General features: G+C 39.2%; 2 protein-coding genes across 2 annotated transcripts; one reads left to right on the top strand and one right to left on the bottom strand.

Annotated features, from left to right (window-relative positions):
* Positions 1–599: 599 nt before the first annotated feature.
* ywhag2 (3-monooxygenase/tryptophan 5-monooxygenase activation protein, gamma polypeptide 2) lies at positions 600–7,190 on the bottom strand. Its single transcript, XM_004558223.5, has 2 exons — positions 6,923–7,190; positions 600–3,886 (listed from the first exon to the last, which is right to left on the bottom strand). Exons 1-2 carry the CDS (start codon positions 7,007–7,009, stop codon positions 3,230–3,232), a joined length of 744 nt encoding a protein of 247 aa, XP_004558280.1. The 5' UTR covers positions 7,010–7,190; the 3' UTR covers positions 600–3,229.
* Positions 7,191–10,702: 3,512 nt separating this feature from the next.
* Positions 10,703–15,833, top strand: LOC101483108 (RIMS-binding protein 2). Its single transcript, XM_004558222.4, has 5 exons — positions 10,703–13,756; positions 14,115–14,271; positions 14,610–14,731; positions 14,857–14,928; positions 15,022–15,833. Exons 1-5 carry the CDS (start codon positions 13,535–13,537, stop codon positions 15,085–15,087), a joined length of 639 nt encoding a protein of 212 aa, XP_004558279.1. The 5' UTR covers positions 10,703–13,534; the 3' UTR covers positions 15,088–15,833.
* Positions 15,834–17,443: the final 1,610 nt, after the last annotated feature.

The following is a 17,443-nucleotide window of genomic DNA, read 5'->3' as shown; positions in this document are numbered from 1 at the left end:
GCTGCAGTCCGGGGGTGGGCGAGCCAGCAGCTTTATCAGCGACATTGGGTTGACAGATGTGCATAAATGCTCAGATAAACTCGACCTTTGGGTGTCAAAAAATACAACAGGGAGGTGAATTTAAAAGCCTAAGGGATGGTGATTCTCCATCCTTGCCCAACATTAGATCCAGGACTTTGTTTTATTGCTGCGGTCATAAAACCTCTAGTCTTTTCAAGAAATATTCTTTGATCTATGGCCTAATTTAGTTAATGATTAGCAAAGCGGCCTGAAAAAGAGCCTCATATAAGACATACTGCAGTAAGCTGTATGTGCTGGCAGCATCTCTGCACTGCAGCTAATACAGACTCCATCTCATAAGTTCAGCACATGGAACAGCACAGTTGCATACACACGCATACTCACCAAGATATGGATGCAAACACTTGCACATACCACATACACGCACCAGTTATGTGACCCACAAAAGGTTATATAAGGTCAAACTGGTTTCCTGTATTAATGTGTGGGCAGAAATGTTGAGTATTGGAATGAAAAAGAATGAGCTGTGGTGGTTTTGGCATGAGTGTAACAGACAAAAAGAAAAAAATATAGAATAATACTGATAAACAAATAACTTTAATGGGCAACAGATGGCAACCAAAAATTCCTCAGAGGATACAGTTTGTACTGTTTTCAGTAATCAACCCCTGACCCCCAACTCTGACTAATTTGCAGCAGCTCAGCTCTTTTATTTTTAATCAAATTTGTAATTTATCTGTAATTTCTGCATGTTTTCATGTCATAAAAACAAAGATCAACTGCCAAATAATGAAAACTTAAAAAGAAAAACACAAAGCACTGGGAAAATAAAACAAATTAATTTAAAAAGGGAACACAATGCATGTTTTCTTGACAATGAGTGAAAGTCTTTCAAAAAAATCCAAACAAAAATAAGTGACAAAATTCCCTTTCTACTCATTTCCACACACAACACTTAAAAATTAAAGCAAAGGACTGAACTCCATTTTAATAACGGTGACATGCGTGAGCAGTTGTGCCGATTAGGATTTCATGCTTTTTGAGTGGCGAGTTTTTCAGCGCCGTCAACTTTTAAACTGCGTTAAAAATAAATCAAAGCAGCTGTAACATAAAGTGTGAGCTCATGGAGGCTGACTCATGATGGTGACATAACCGGCATACATGAACAAGGTTGTATGACTGACCTTAAGGCTTTAGGTTTCTCTCTCAAGTCGTCACATCTGAAATAAAAAAGGTCTCCCAACCTGCCATGCATTAAGAAAAAACTAAACTTCCATCTGTGTGAATATATTAATACTCTAAAGAACTAGCAGCATTGTGACTGTAAACCCGTTCAGCAGCTTTCTGTCCTCTTAAGCAGCTTCTAAGTGTTTATTTAAAGTTTGTTCTGAAGACGTGTAGTCGCTAATCGATAACCAACACTAGCGAACTGACTGTGCTCTCCCTGTGACTGTTGGTGATGATTATTCATACCCATGTGCTGTACAGACAGCAGAAACGTGAAAATGAGAAAACACTGAAGGGAAAATATTATCTTTCACACATCCTTGCAGGAAAGTAAAATACTGGCAGATAAATCTTTTTTTTTTTTCCCCCATTAAAGGTCAACTTGCAAACGAAGCATCTTAAATAATACAGGCACGCACAAAAAGAAGCCAGTACTGTACTCAGGGCACAAAACAATAGTGAAACATTTTTTTCCTATGAAATGGTTTTCTTTAAGAACAAATTTACTTATGGGTGACGATACAACAATACACTAGACCACCACGGAAATGGTGCATGTATAATTTAGTCATATTTTTTTTATTATCATAGCTATTATTTCGGTTCTTGTGCAACTGCTACATAATGACTCACATTCAAGATATTTTGTCACTCAGGAACAGCTAAAAAGTATAAAAACAAACAAACAAAAAAAAATGTATACTGTCAGAAATAAAATATGGTCCATGTCTGTGAATTCATAACAGAAACATTGAGCTTGGAAACTTCACCATTATTAAAACTGGATAGCATGACAGAAAAAAGTACTTAAATACTGTTCAAAGAACAAAATATATCATAATCATACTTCAATGTGACAAACACCAGCTGATAAGATTAGGTGATCACTGGTGGGTTTTTATCTTCCTTTTTTTTCTTTCATTAACAAATTAAAATACACATATTGCATGTCACTATAGCAACGCCCATTACAGGTCAATTTTTACGATCAGCATTTTGGTATAGCAAATCAAAAACCATAACAAAATGAAATAAATTAGAAATCAACATCAGACAAAGCCTGTTTTTCTCAATCATATGAATACTTAACACCCACAGTATAAGTTAATAAAGTCAAGCTACTGTATATAAATACATCACCGGCATGCACAATATTGAATAATCGATATTATTGTTGTCATCATCTTACACTGAAGAAACAGTATAGTAGGCAAGTGCATTTAATAAAACAAACACAGAAGTAAACCACAAACTCTGAAGCTGCTTTTATTTTGTATTTTTTGTCTTTTTTTTTCGTTTTATTTTGTTAAGTCTCTGCCTTTTAGTAATCTTCACCTCCAAAGGAATCGATGGTTCCAGCGACAAAACGGACTAATAGAACGAGGGGAATTAAATTTAACTAACCAATCCTCAGATATTTTCACTCCCGTCTAATTTAACCTCTAAAATTTGGGGGACTTGACTGGTTTGAAACTTTCTCTTTGTTTGCTAGTGTGAGTTTAAAGCATCAGTGGCTTTCAGGGCTCTTTCTCTTACGTAGACTACTACTGGAACCAATGCAAACTAGTTTTGTGAGGCATTCCCATTCAAGCATTTTCTCTCTCAAGTGACTCAAATGCATCTCTATCACGCAAAAACCTAACTAAGCAGCTTATCTTGACAGAACAAGTTCAGTTCCTACGCCAGTGTGAGGCTGCCATTTCAATCCAACAACAACCACTTCAGGCTGATTGACTGACATATCAGTGGTTTTGGCAAATGTCAAAGAGAAAATCAAGAAGACGGAGGCCCCTTTCAACTGTATATATATTTCTATATATATTTAAACTAAGATTTAACCTCCACTCTCACCTCTCTTTTGATTCTTTTCTTTTAACACATGGAAAAATAAAGAACTGCTGCTGCGGTAGTATCATCGGCAAAAGCGGCTGCCAAAGTCCACCGGCCCTTCATATTTTTTTTTTCGAAGTGCGGTTTCTTTTTAATTGTTGCCCTCCCCTCCCTCGTCATCCTGCTGGTCACTTGTCCACAGTGTCAAGTTGTCTCGGAGCAGCTGCATGATGAGAGTGGAGTCTTTGTAGGAGTCCTCGTTGAGGGTGTCGAGCTCAGCGATGGCGTCGTCGAAGGCGGTCTTGGCCAGATGACAGGCCTGCTCGGGGGCATTTTGAATCTCGTAGTAAAACACAGAGTAGTTGAGAGCTAAGCCCAGGCGGATGGGGTGGGTGGGCTGCATGTGCTCTTTGCTGATCTCGTGAGCCTCGTTGTAGGCCTTCTCTGAAGACTCCACCACGGTGGCCCTCTTCTCTCCCGTGGCCACCTCAGCCAGGTATCGGTAGTAGTCGCCCTTCATCTTCAGGTAGAACACTTTGCTCTCGTGCTGCGTGTCACTGCAGTTCTTGATCAGGAAGTTGTCCAGGAGGTTGAGCACATCCTGGCACACGGCCTCCAGCTCCTTCTCAATCTTCTCCCGGTAGGCCCGCACCATCTCAATCTTTTTCTCATTGCCGTCGGCCGAGGTCTTCTGCTCAATGCTGGAGATCACCCTCCAGGAGGAGCGACGGGCACCCACCACGTTCTTGTAGGCCACAGACAGCAGGTTCCTCTCCTCATTGGACAGGGCTTCGTTCAGCTCTGTTACCTGGAAGAACAAGAAAAAGAAGAAGAAGCAGATGGACTGTTAAATAACAGCACCAGACTACATTCACTTTGTGGGAAAAAAAAAAGTTAAAGCAAGAACATTTCATCCAAGAAATGACCTCAAGAAGTCAGTAATATGATTTAGTAAAAATGACAAGGCTGTTGCTGTTTAACGGTTGCATCTTCTCAAAACAGGGTGATTTTGTGCTCTTTAGTGGTTTGTAATGGAAGCATAGAACTCCATGAAATTTTTAATTTTAAAGACTAAACAAATGTAGAGATCAACCAATAACAAAAACAGCTGTTAGTTGCAGTCCTAATTGCCACAACTCGGGCTTCTTTTGCATGAAATAACCTGGGTTAATGGGGCCATCCGCAGCAAAGAAGATGAGCAATATTTCACGTCATGTGCAATTCCAGTTTCCATGGCAATCCATTCATTTAGTGCACCAGTAGCTTCAGCTGCCACGTGGACAGCTAATGCTAGTTAGTGAGAAATGATATTCAAGATAGTTGGCAGCAGTGGGGGGTTGGGAGAGGAAAGGAGGACTGGAGATGGCTAAAATGTTCCCACGAGCACTCGGGGGCAGCTGCACTGTAAATGAAAACCATCACTGCTCAGGCGGTTCACATGTCCCAGTGACCTTCTCCCCAACTGAAACTGACCTTTTTACCTGTCTAAAACACCACACGGTGACATCACTCTGAGTTAGGCTGTTAATTTGAGATTTTGATGAATCCGAATGCTGGCCAGGCAGTCCTCAAAGAGACTGGGTTATGTAACTCGAGGCTTTTATATTGGAAACGTAGTTTGTGCCGGTACATGGACTCTTGCAGATCAATAATCGGTACGAAACATGGTGCTTAGGCTTATCATAACCTTTCACCAAGAAAAGAAGAAAGAGCTTATTGCAATTTTTTTGCAGGTTTTACTCAAAAAGCTTTTCGTTTTGTGCAAACATTTCTCCTGAGCAGGTCTGACATTCTCTGCTCAGGCAGAGGAGCACAAACATGGCGCAGACTCGCTGATGTCACAGCGATGGAGAGCAAAGCTCTCAACTCATAGGGATTGAGTGGCCTTTGCTCTGCTTGTTCAAAACTGTCACACAAACCCAGTGATACCATCAGACTGCAGATGAAAAACACACAAAACAGTCAAATGAGGTAGATTACTGCTAATCTGATGACTCAACCTATGTGGGGGGGTTTTGTTGTAAAAAGAAAGGAAACAGGTCACTGCTCTAATTATTGTGATGCTTCCAACTGGAACTACACTAGTACACTATATATAAGTATAGTTATACTATTATATATGTACAAAATAAAACAAATACCTCATTGCTGATAACATGGTCATAAAACAAGACAAGAACGACTGAGGTTGATACAGAGTTATCAATCAGTCGTTTAAATGTTTTATCAGGCAAAAATGAGATCAGCTGTGAAAAGAGTTCTGTGCCAGTTCTGTCTTTTGGGCTGTCTATCAGCACTGGTTGGGAAACTTTTGAAGGGCATTTCTTGTAATTATTCACATTTCTGCCTACATTTTTCACGAGGAACACAACGGTGACAGCCTATCATTTGTCTTCTCTGGCTGCAACGGCGAGGGATTCCCTTTGATTAGAGAGGGAGAGTACACACCCCTGCAAAAGGGCCCACTTTGGACCGCACTGACATGGCAGATTGCTTAAAGAGAAAGGAATCCCTCCCCTGCACGCACATCATCCCACCTCCTGCAACCAGAAACCCTCGATGACAAGTGCTCCACGGGGGCTCAACCCATCTCGCATAAGGCAAAATGTTCCTCGTTTTAAAAAGTGTGGGATGATTTTAATCCGTGTGTGAGCTCACGGACGCTGTGCTGAGACTACCGGGATGTTGCTGGTTCCAGTATGAGCTGGTGTGACACAGCAGTTTTTAAAAAAAAAAAAAACCTGTTACTGAATCCACTTCCCAGAATTTCTTAAGGGGCCAGAGAAACAAAAAAAAAAGGCAGACAAAGGCTCTGTCCTCAGCACCATCCATTAAGAGCTGAGAAAGCTACAGTGAGGCAGGCCAGCATGTCATCTTCTTCACATCAAATATTACACCATTAACCAGGGTCATTAACCAAAAATGGCATTAAAATGCTACCAGATATCAGCCCTTGATACACAAGCAGCATGCACAGAAGGTGATATCTGACAAATAAAGTAATAAATAGGAAGGAAATTCCTGTAATCAAATCTGACCACACTGACTCACTGCAATATGACAAAGAATATTCTAGAGAGATTCTGCTGCCTCCTACGTTTGTTTGGAGGAGAGCGTTTAGTTTATGAAAGCTTTTTCTTTGTCCAAAGCAATCATGCTCCAATTTATCCTCCAAGCCTCGAGTAGAAACATTAAAATGATCGCCATCATTCTTATTGTTTTAATTTATGTGACAAAGAGAGAGGAGAGGAGGCGGCGGAGGAGGAGTGGGAGGAGAAGAGGACGAGGAGAAGGGGGGGCAAGAGCAGTTGATAGGCTTTTTCCTGAGCAACCTCACATGGCTCCCAGCAGCAGAAGCTCTTAGAAATTCAGCAAATTGGAGGAATGGGAGGTGTGGTGGTGAAAGAAGGGGAGAGAAAAAAGGAAATCAGCAAATGTGTCAGAGCAGAGCCGTTCCACGATTCGAGTCTCTTCTTAGCCTGAGAGTGAAAGCTCGGGCCTGCATGCGTTTCATTGTAACGCGCCCTCAATGAGCGGCACGGCCGATAGAAAGGCACCGCCCAAGGAGGAGCCGATTTGGACGGGAATCAGAAAAAAAGCCTCTGAGCTGTCAGTGAACTGGCGACAGCACAATAAACACAATGAACGTTATTTCAGAATGACCCCCAGATGTAGTGCTGTAATATCGAGAGCCAGTTGTAACCGCAGCTTTACAGCTGCGAGCCTTTACGCAGGGCGAGCCTTTACGCAAACGCACCAGCTTTACACCGATATTCACGCACATGTAAGCCACAGTTATCATCTTTCTTTTTTTGTATTTTACTGTTATTTTGAATTGACTTACCGATTTCATAGCAGCTGCCATGTCATCATATCTCTCAGCCTGTTCAGCCAGCCTGGCTTTCTGCACCAGCTGCTCGCGATCAACCATTTTTTAGATGATGTTTGGTTGCTTTGTCGAGCTGCTCTACGTGAAGTTTGGGGAAAGAAATTACTTAAATTTTAAATCGCAATGCAGTGAAATCCTACGCGAACCTAATGCTGCAGCTGTTCCCTGCTGTCTGTCTGAGCTCCGTGCAGACGGGACACCCTCTCCTCGCTCCCTCCCTCCCTGCCTTTCCTCCTCCTTCTCCCCCCTCCTCCTCCTCCTCCTCCTCACACACACACACACACACACACACACACACACACACACACACACACACACACACACACACACACACTCTTCCCGGGCTGCGTCATCACTGGAAAAGGTGGGTGTCTGTGCCAATGATGTAACACTCCATACATGGGAAGTAGAGGGCCAGGCCTATGGGGATGGATGGATGGGAGCAAAGGTGAGCTATAGATGAATTATGGGAAATGGGGTCCCCAGCAGAGCGACAAAAAGGCCTGCCTAAAGCACAGACTGTATAAATGATGGACATACCGCGGTGACGTCACCCACCGGTTTTGGACTGTGTATTTTCCGCGCTGTTATGTTAGTTTTTCGGATCCAGTATAGTGCCCATACTTGAATGAAAAGGTGGAGTGCAGCTGTATCTTGCATCTTGACATCACACAGCTGAGGCCATTGTATTGCAAGGATAGACAATATAAAAGATGGGTGTAGCTTCTGGGACTGAAAAGTGAAGTCATTGCAGTGCCTTAAACTGCATTCTTTTTAGAGGCCTCCAGGGTGCGATAGCTTTGGCTGCAAAACAGAAGCCTACAAAAAAAACAAACAAAAAAAAACAACCCAGCCCTTTTCCCTAAGTAAAGAAAACACTTTTCCAGTGAGTTTAATGGCACAGTCACTAGTTTTGGGTCATACTTATAAAAAATTTAGTCCATTTTGAAAATTCTGGTCATTCCTAGTGTCAGAAAGGTGGGACATCCAGGTTACAATTATTGACAAGCCATTAACCAATGAGTACACAGGTTCACAGCCTTGCTTGTTAGCCTTAATTTCAGCAAACATGACTTTAACATTATTATGTAGACACTATTTTTTAAGTCAGTTTTGTAACTTCAAAGGTTTGTGATGTATACACTGCATCCACACTTCGCCATCTCTGCACTAAATGCTTGATCCAAACACAGATAAAGATGAATTCATCCACTATAATCACATGACCCTATTATTTTGAACTTTCCATTTTGAAACCTTAACGTTAGCATTTTGGCCTCCTTTATTTGCCAGCTGTTTAAGATGGTCAGAGTCAGAAGCTACCATATTTGGACAAGATTTCGAGTTATCAGCCAAAGTTAGCCAGCTTGGTTAGAAAGCGCTATTCTTTAACCAGTAACGTCCAAGAAAGCTACACTATATATCAAATAATCACATTTCAAAGCTCCAAACATAGTAAAGAGGTCTTTCAAAGAAAAGGGTATTTTAACATGAGTGACACCATACAGAACAAAGCAGGCATCACTGATAACAGATTGGTTTTATTCAGTCAGGCACAACATGAAAACAAGGAGATGAGGGGCAGGTGGGTTGCAAAGCAGCTTGTAGATGCACAATAGGCAACTGTAGGCAAGATAAATCAGTAAAGCTATCACTATAGGTAGGTGTAATTACATTTGTGGTCTGGCAGGGAAGGTGGTCACCATGACACAGCATGGTAATGACTGATAACATTGCTCACTGGCCAATTCTTCCCCCAAGGAGAGGAAATACCTCAATAAAGTGTAGTAAGAGTGAGACTCAAGCATAAAAAAAGCTTTGTAAAGTTCCAATCAAGGGAAAAAGCATATCAAGCTCTCCAGTATTCATCTTATTTATGTTTAATACAGGATTAAATGCCCTCTTGACCGCACTCACATTGGTAGAATATGGACAGTAACTACACTCACCTACAAGGCAGCATGATAAAGTGCCTTTAAATAAAGGAGATGCAATGCAGTGTCATATGAGCTGCTGTTGTAATTATGGGGGAGGTATGAAGAAGAAGTGGAAAAGATGTGATCCATTGTGCCTCTAACATGCCTAAGTGCAGAACTGGGTGCTATTTCAAGTGAGTAAAAACACGATTAGTGATTATTAGGGTGCTGTCACGTGTGAGAGAACATGATGCCATGATGAGTGCTCTTGCAGTGAACGAACACAAGGTCAACAGCCCTTCTGATGAAAAACAAGAAATGCTGTGCCCTTTACAATGCCCTTATGTTGGACTGGTCTGACCATTATGGTAACAATTACACCCTTAAAACATTTTTTTTGTTGTTGTAGTTGGCATTTATTAATGTAGATGATTTTAAAACCACGTCAGTACAACTAGTGGTTTGCCTTTATATGTCTCTCTTCTCTTTTGGTCTATGCAGTTTTTTTCCAATTTAAAACACGAATGACACCATACAGAACAAAGACGGGAACAAATACTATCAGGTAGTAATATTTACCTGATAGTATTTTTTTTTCGACAATATAGAAAAAATGCACCATCTCTGCACTACAAGCATAGCAGTTCAACAGCATTCTCTTAACCTACTAGTTTTTGGTAGTTTTATTTGTAAAAGTGTTTTAAAATTTTTACACGCTCTTTTCTGTTGGACATCCTTCTCTCAAAATGCAAAGTTGCAACTTTTCATCTTGAATTAATCTACACTTGTAAAGAGGGAGATTAGCTCTGGGTTAGCCAGTGGTGCTAGATAGATAGAGAAAAATGATATTAATACAAACAGATTTGCAGAATCTAACAGGAGACAGGCTTTTTTTGTCCAAAGGTTGAATCAAAAGCTGCAAAAGCAAGGGCTTAATGAGAAAGCTCAAGTTTAAGGTTTTATAACCTTCATCCATACATTTTCTTAACAACTTAACCAAATTAGGATTGGAGCCAGCTCTCAGGCCAAGAGGCAAGGAACCATTCCACACAGGGCAAACATAGAAAAACAGACATAATTTACTTTCACATCCAACCCTTCGGCAAATTTATAGTCAGTCACTAACTAGCTTAACCATATATCTTTGGTCTGTGGCACAGGGAAAATACCGGGAGGCCCGAGCCAAGGGGCAAGTTCAAACCAAGAACCTTCTTGCTCTGAGATGATATTACTAACCCCCGTTAACTATGCCACCTGCTTTGATGGTTTCTATTTTATGGTTATAAGGTACTGACTTATTATAACAGGATAAGGAATTCCATTTTATTTCGTTTGAGAGTGCAATCCAAAACTTCTGACACAATATCGCAGAAAGTTGATTCTGCTCTTTTACATAAACAGGAAAACCATGTTCACATTAGACAAAATCAAACTTTTCTCTCAATGAATCAATGTTGACCCTAAAGTTCTCCTGGCTTATGTGCTGACCCTACCATTTGCTAATGACCTAACCTAGCAGCTGGCCTACTAACCTTTACTTGTTTTGCAGCTAACATCAATATCAGATTCCAATCAAGGAGACTGGGTCACACCTGAAATGACTGGAGCACACAGCTAAGAGAGTATTGTGAACACGCACTCAGTTTTCATATAAAATGCACTAAATTGTTGTATTTTGCTACACTGGTAAAAGTATTAACAAAATAAAGAGTGGCTTGCCAAAGTTATGATTTTAATTACAGCAAGCTCTCCACACTTGAATAAAAGAAGGGCACTAAATAGTTCTGTTGATATTAAGTATAAGTTTTATATACAAAAATTATTAGAATAATTATAAAGCAGTGTAAGAAATAATGGCCCAAACTGTATGTAAGCGAGTATGAGGTGAAACCTTTTTGAAAGACTTAAAACATATACAATCGCAGTGAAAGCTTTTTAATTATTTAATTACAACAGTTATTAAAGGATATACATGAATACCAGAGGGGGGGGATCTGACTCTCAATAGTTATTCGGATGCTTTAAGTACATTTATATGCAATTTAGAGTGATATGCATTTATAAGGACAGCAGTTCTTAGTATAGGTGTCTGTGTATGTACCTATAAGTCAATATGTATCTAAAACTTTGATGTCACATGAACTTGTTAAACTGACTAATTTTACAGCAGACTCTTTATTATACTTAGAAACATGCAACAGCTCCCTCTTCTGGGCAAACATAAAAAATGACAAGAGAACAAGTGAGAATGAGAAATGTTTTCAATTTGTTGCTCACTGAAACCAAGAGTAATTTTTGGAGCCTGTTTTATTAAATCCTTTAAGAGGTCTCAAGCCTGTGACTTTGGAGCCACATGTGGGCACATGTGGCTCCCTCCAGGGGTGAGTGGTCAGTTTGGCTAAACGAACTAAATGATGTTAGCAAGTTGGTGTTTTTTCTTTTCTATTTTTGTTATACAAACAATGAGTTTAATTCAAAATTTAATACAAAAATGACCTAATCTTAGGCATCCATAGAAATAAGGAACGAAGAAAATCGTTCCTTATTTCTTTCTTTCTTTCTTATTAATCTATTTATTTATATCTTTAGAGCTACATAAACTTGGCCTATACATCCTTCTTTTCCATCTATTAGGATGTGTAATGAGAAAAAAGCAAACAAATTTCATTATTGTAGTTACATGATTTCATAAATGCGAGAAAAATTGTAGTATTCCAGTAAAAATGCAAAAATAATCCAAACCAAATCAAAAATAAAACCTACTAATCATACATAGCCCTCCGCAGAGTAGTGGGGTGTGGTTGATATGCTGATTTATACTGAATAGACTGCACCAACTCCCTGAACCTGCTTTACACCTCCATGTAGATTTTTCTGATTAATAATTATTAAAAATGGTTCTTTTGTTAGTTAAGAAAACAAGATTCTGTCACATATCACCAACAGTCAACCTGGTCCCTGGGTCCAGATTTGTTTTTGATAATTTCGTGATAACAAGAAGGAGATGTCTACCAACATTTCTTATTTCAGTTTAATGTGTATTTGTCAAGTTATGCTCTATTTCTTATTGGGAAAGAATCTATGTTAGGGCTAGCTTTATCTCTGGTAAAGATTTCATCTAAAACTGTCTGTGGCTTTTCTTTAGCTGCTAGCAAACAGATAAACAGACAAACTAATCATATAATCGTTTGGAAGCAAGTAACAGAACCTGAATCATTTAACTCAAAATAATCAAAGATGTTAATTGGAAAGCCTGCTTGGCTCATAATGTAAGAACAAAATGATCCAAAAGAGCAAAAATAATAAAGAGGGCATATGAGAACAAATGACTGTCTGAATGAAAACTGACTTTTGAAAAGCCTAACTAACAACTGAAGAGGACAAAAAGCAGTGAGTGCACATGTTCGCTGGTTCTTCTTTTAATCATCAACATTAAAACACAGATTTTGTCTCTCAGCAGTAAAACTGAAACATAATTGGGCACCAGTTTAGCTCATCTGGTTGAGGTTTGAGTCCATTTTTTGCATTTCACCCTCTCTCTCGCTTCATTCCTGTTTACTTTCTACACTGTCCTGTCAAATAAAGGTGAGACAAAATAAATCAGATGGGGAATAATGGGAAAATGAGGGCTGAGTAAGCTAAAGTAATGAATAGTGGCAGTTAATACATAAAGAAAGATAATATTCTTCAGTCTTTACAGAAAAGCATTTCTCAAAGTCCAAAACATACACAAACAAAAAAACAAAAACTGAACAAAATTAATGAAGTGAATAAAATCAACAACACCTGAAGCTACTCAGCCTCAACTTCCTCAGATACAACTTTCAGTTATTCAAACAACATAGCGCCAGTTAATGGTTGGAAGAGTAAACAGCAGCAATGATTGATAATCTCTGCTGGAGGAGATTATCACCTGCTGACTTGGCCACAGGTGAAGAAAGGAAGTGTCGACTTTCAGCGATGAAAACTGGGTCATGTCAGGAGGAGGAGGAGCAATAAGACGAAACAAGAAAACAAGGCTACTTCCTTAATTGAGCAAGGCTTGATAGTTTAAGGAAGCAGAGCCACATATAAACTATACACTCTACACTGTACACAACCAGCCACACTGAACTATTCACACTCACACTGATAAAGGGCTTTGTTCTCCAACCAGAACCATTGTTTTACTTAAAAGAAAATAAATTGCAACGCTTCAGAAGAAAACCAGAGCAACCAGATAAAACCCGCCAGTATCTCTGGCGAGGCCTATGAGACGAGGACCAATGCAAAAGAAAGTATATAAAAGAAAATAAATATTACGAACAGAGCTACAGTTAAACGTATCTATGTGTCATTAAGAAATATTTTTTTAAAAAGGTCTGTTTTCTCTACTTTTGAACTTCTCCTTTCAAGTATATTTGGAAGCATTTTTGCTTTTCAAATATCTGCATTAAAACTAAAGTTATTTCATCTTGTGCTCCTGTTGCTTTGCACACAGTGCAGTTTGGCAGTGCTGAACTAATGAATCTATCTACTTGCTTCAAAGAGGATTACTGTTCCTTGTGCTTAGCTTAGTTACCTCACATTAGGTTGAGGCTAAGGAGAGGTCTGCTGTCTACAGTGGCCATCTGTCTGCCAGGTGGACAGTCGAGCACTCACTTTGCTGTAAATGGAGACAAGGCTCGAGTTGGATGTTTTGATATACCCAGATGAAGTAAGGATCGCTACTCCGGAGGATCTCAGGGACTGGGAGCTGGAAACTGCGAGCCAGGTGTCCATACCCACCGTCCGGCTCTTTGTTGCACTTTACCCGTACAACCCGGCTGCCATGTCTCCAAACCACGAGACAGCTGCAGAAGAGCTGCCCTTTGTGCCAGGCCAGATCATCAAGGTAAGATTAAGTGTAATTTCATGCACTCTGTACAATACTAAACCGAAGCGCTTCTCTGTGTTTGAGTTGCGTTTCATCTCTTCATCAGTTCAAAATGTTCTTTGAAAGAACCTATAGTGTTTCCTGTTTGTGCTGGAGTCACGACAGTTAAATGTGTAAGAAGACAATAGGTTTTTTTTCTTCATTTCCTGTCACCTTTTTCATCTGATTGATGTGATTTACCGCCTTTTTTCTCTGAATCTGTCTGCTGCTGCATCACATAAATACAGACAAATACATGTATGCAATAAATACACTCTTTTATTCAGAAACCAAGCCTAAAGTTATAAAAGTAACTGCTGGTGCTGTTTTTTTTTAGGTTACTGGAGACAAAGACGCAGATGGGTTTTATCATGGTGAGTCTGGCGGGCTTTCTGGCTATGTGCCGAGTAATATGGTGGCTGAGATCCCAGTGGATGATGAGTATCTGAAGCATCTACTCATGCAGCAGGGATTCCTCCCCGTGGACCACACAGGTATTAGCCTGTTTACTGTAACACGCTGGCAAAACAGTGTTGCTGGGGTAACTGAAGTATAATTGAAAAACAATTATTGTGGCATAATTTGGAACGAGGCCGTTCAGAGATGATCTGTGAGAGGATGTTTGCAATGAGCTCCTCCCTACAGGAAGTTTACAACAGATATTAGGACAAATAACAGTGAATAAAATTATCACGCACGTCGCTTAGAAATGTGAATGCAAAATTTACTGATTGTAAAAATATGACACTACCACTGTCACTGCGTGGAGTGTTTGTTTATCTCCTATGTTAGCATGAAAGCTTCATTGGGACGTTTGCTTTTCGTACTGCAGGCATGTCTCTAACACCAGACCTGAGCGATGTCACCAGTATCCCTGACAGTGGGGCTGTTAGACGAATGGTAGCCTTATTTGACTATGATCCATGGGAAAACTCACCCAACATGGACAGTGAAGTAAGCACTGTGAAGTAACATTACCATATATTATATATTTAAAATATGAAGATTAATCTACTGTTTAAGTCTACTGTTAATCTACTGTTTTACACAAACTGGTTTTGACTTGCTCTGTCTTACAGGCTGAACTCGGCTTTCGTTCGGGAGATATCATATATGTTTTAGGTGACATGGATCAAGATGGGTTTTACTATGTAAGCATCATCCTTGCACTTACAATACAGTGACTGGTGTTTAGTTTTCATACTGATGTCTGTACAGAAGCTAAACTTTAATTTCAACTTCAGGGAGATCTTCACGGACAACGAGGTTTGGTTCCATCAAACTTTCTGCAGCTGTTTCCCTGGGATTAGAAGAAAATGCACGCTAAGCTGTTTGCTACAAATGCCAAGTCACAGACGCAGTGAGAAACCAGAAGTTTCTATGTAAAATATGGCTAAAAGGACACTTCATATATCAAAAAATAGTTTATTTTATTTTTATATTCTACTAACTGCATCCGTTTTAGACTGAAAGTAAGCAGCTAATGAACCCCTCTGTCAGTATCAATAAGAATGCTCAAAACTAAAAAGAGTTCAGACCTTTGTTTAAATGTTTCTTTATTGAAATAACAGATACTTACAAACCCTTTGATGCAAAAAACCCCCCCAAAAAAACCAAAAAAAAAACCATGAACAACAAAAAAACAGAATATTTACAATAATGCATATTTTGAAAATTACAGGTAAGATACTAAATGTTTTGTCTGGCAATTTTTGCTTTAGGCGCTTTCACAAAAACACAAGAACTGAATTGCTAAATAAATTACCTGATGGGAATGGATAAATTATTTTAGCCTTAATAATACACAATTTACAGATTTCTTTCTCCCCAGTGTTTTGATATAGCATTTCCATTTTTTGCCTTATGCCCTGTGTATATATTTTCTATCACTGGCTTATTTCATATAAGTTATTTAAAAAGAAAAAAAAACATTTTGAATTTTGCAGCAATTTTTTGTAAAAATAAAGAGACTCTTGTTATAACTGAAAAAAAGTTTTAATCATGTAACAAATGTAAGAGCTGTAGTTAAACTGAAAATAAACTGTCCTAATTCTTACTTTCCTTACCTGATTTTTCTTTTTAACAATGGACCAAAAATTGACATTCAGTTCTTTTCTTGTCTGGTAAATACATTTGTTGTAATAAAAAGAAATACAAAATTTATTGGTTAAAATAACAAAGAAGTTCAGCAGGTTTTCAAATGTTCATATAGTCGGTCTGGTTTCTTCTTTTACTTTCCTCTGCAGCAAACAGTATACTCATCCATAAAGTAGGAAACACTACACTGTGTAGTAAAGTTTAGTAGTGCTTTCTACTTTATGGGTGACAACACTGTACATCAAGTAGCTTCTGGTCGATCCACCGCAAATACTGAAAACTGAAGGTTAATCAAAGGCAAGGCTTCACAAACTGAACCGAACACACGATCAAAATTCACGTTATCATTCTTGATAAAAAGAAAGAAAAACATTCAAAAGACTTGACATTTTGCTCAAAATTAGGCTGAAATGAAGTAGTAATGTCTTAGTATGTTAGTGTGTTTAAAAAACGTTGATCATCAGATTTTCAAGTTGTCATCAGGGTCTTACCAGCGTTTGGAGTCCAAGGAAGAAAGAAAACCCAGAAGTGAGCGTGATCTTTTTATTAACCCTGTCTGAGCCACGTGGTTTACACAGGAAAAGCCCCAACAGTTTCTCACACACACACACAAAAAATACATGCATGCAAGTATATGCAGATGTGCACACACACATGCACACCCACAAAGACACACGTACGCACACACACCACACAGTAGTTGAAATAGTATTTGCACATTTCCTTAAGATAAAGCAGGAATTATTAGTTGTATTAACAGCTTTTTGTAGAGATTTTTTAAATTTGATGTGTATGTAATCTTATGAACCTGTAGCTGCTGTTAGTCCAACTACCTCGTACACACCTAAACATGTACTTGTACTATACTTCATATTTCTTTTTTGTGTTCACACTAAGTAAAAATATCAGATCAATCTATTTTCACAACCTAAAAGTACCTCTGAATTTAACGTCGTTTATCTTAGGAGGTCTAATTTAAGTATTTATTTGCACATCTGCACACACAGACACAACCACAAGCGCGCACACACACATGCACATATGCAAATTCAGAGTGTACACCCAGGTCCTGGCCGACTGCACCGCTGCTGCCAAGCGTGATCTCAACCCTTTTAAGGACATACTTTTACGAGGTGGCAACTGCTTTTAAAATAAAAGTCAGTCTCTGAAGCAGATAGATATTGATCTTGATAATAATTTATGTGGATGTGTACCAATGATCTCGTAGCTCTTTGCCAATGCAGCACTAAGGATTGACTGAAATAGCAATGTAATGATAAAAGATCAAAGTGAGTCAAAGTAGACTTATTGATTGAGGGAGCTCACTTTGGAGATGCTGAAGCTCTTAAAGGTTTATGTTAGCAAAGGGAGAGCGGTGCTCCTCAGCACGGTCCTCAAAAGTCAGACATTACTGTCTTGCAAGTCTAAAACATTGTGTATAAATTACAGGAAGCACTTTGTATCTCATTTATAATTCTGAGAACTCATTCACGCCTGCATGTTTGTGACAAGGTGTGGGTGGGGGATGGTGGTGCAAGGCTCTTCCCCTATCCCAGCAGCAAATGTGCA

Source organism: Maylandia zebra, linkage group LG14 (assembly GCF_041146795.1).
Source record: "Maylandia zebra isolate NMK-2024a linkage group LG14, Mzebra_GT3a, whole genome shotgun sequence".
In the NCBI taxonomy this organism is placed as follows: Eukaryota; Metazoa; Chordata; class Actinopteri; order Cichliformes; family Cichlidae; genus Maylandia; species Maylandia zebra.
Note: the sequence above shows the minus strand (reverse complement) of the source record. Positions and strands in the feature narration are given on the sequence as shown.

Excerpts from the sequence above, each read along its gene's own strand:
- LOC101483108 (XM_004558222.4), top strand. The coding sequence starts at position 13,535 with ATGGAGACAAGGCTCGAGTTGGATGTTTTGATATACCCAGATGAAGTA. Across the intron at positions 13,757-14,114 it reads TGCCAGGCCAGATCATCAAG|GTTACTGGAGACAAAGACGC; the intron begins GTAAGATTAAGT and ends GTTTTTTTTTAG. Across the intron at positions 14,929-15,021 it reads ATCAAGATGGGTTTTACTAT|GGAGATCTTCACGGACAACG; the intron begins GTAAGCATCATC and ends TTTCAACTTCAG.
- ywhag2 (XM_004558223.5), bottom strand. The coding sequence starts at position 7,009 with ATGGTTGATCGCGAGCAGCTGGTGCAGAAAGCCAGGCTGGCTGAACAG. Across the intron at positions 3,887-6,922 it reads TGGCAGCTGCTATGAAATCG|GTAACAGAGCTGAACGAAGC; the intron begins GTAAGTCAATTC and ends TTGTTCTTCCAG.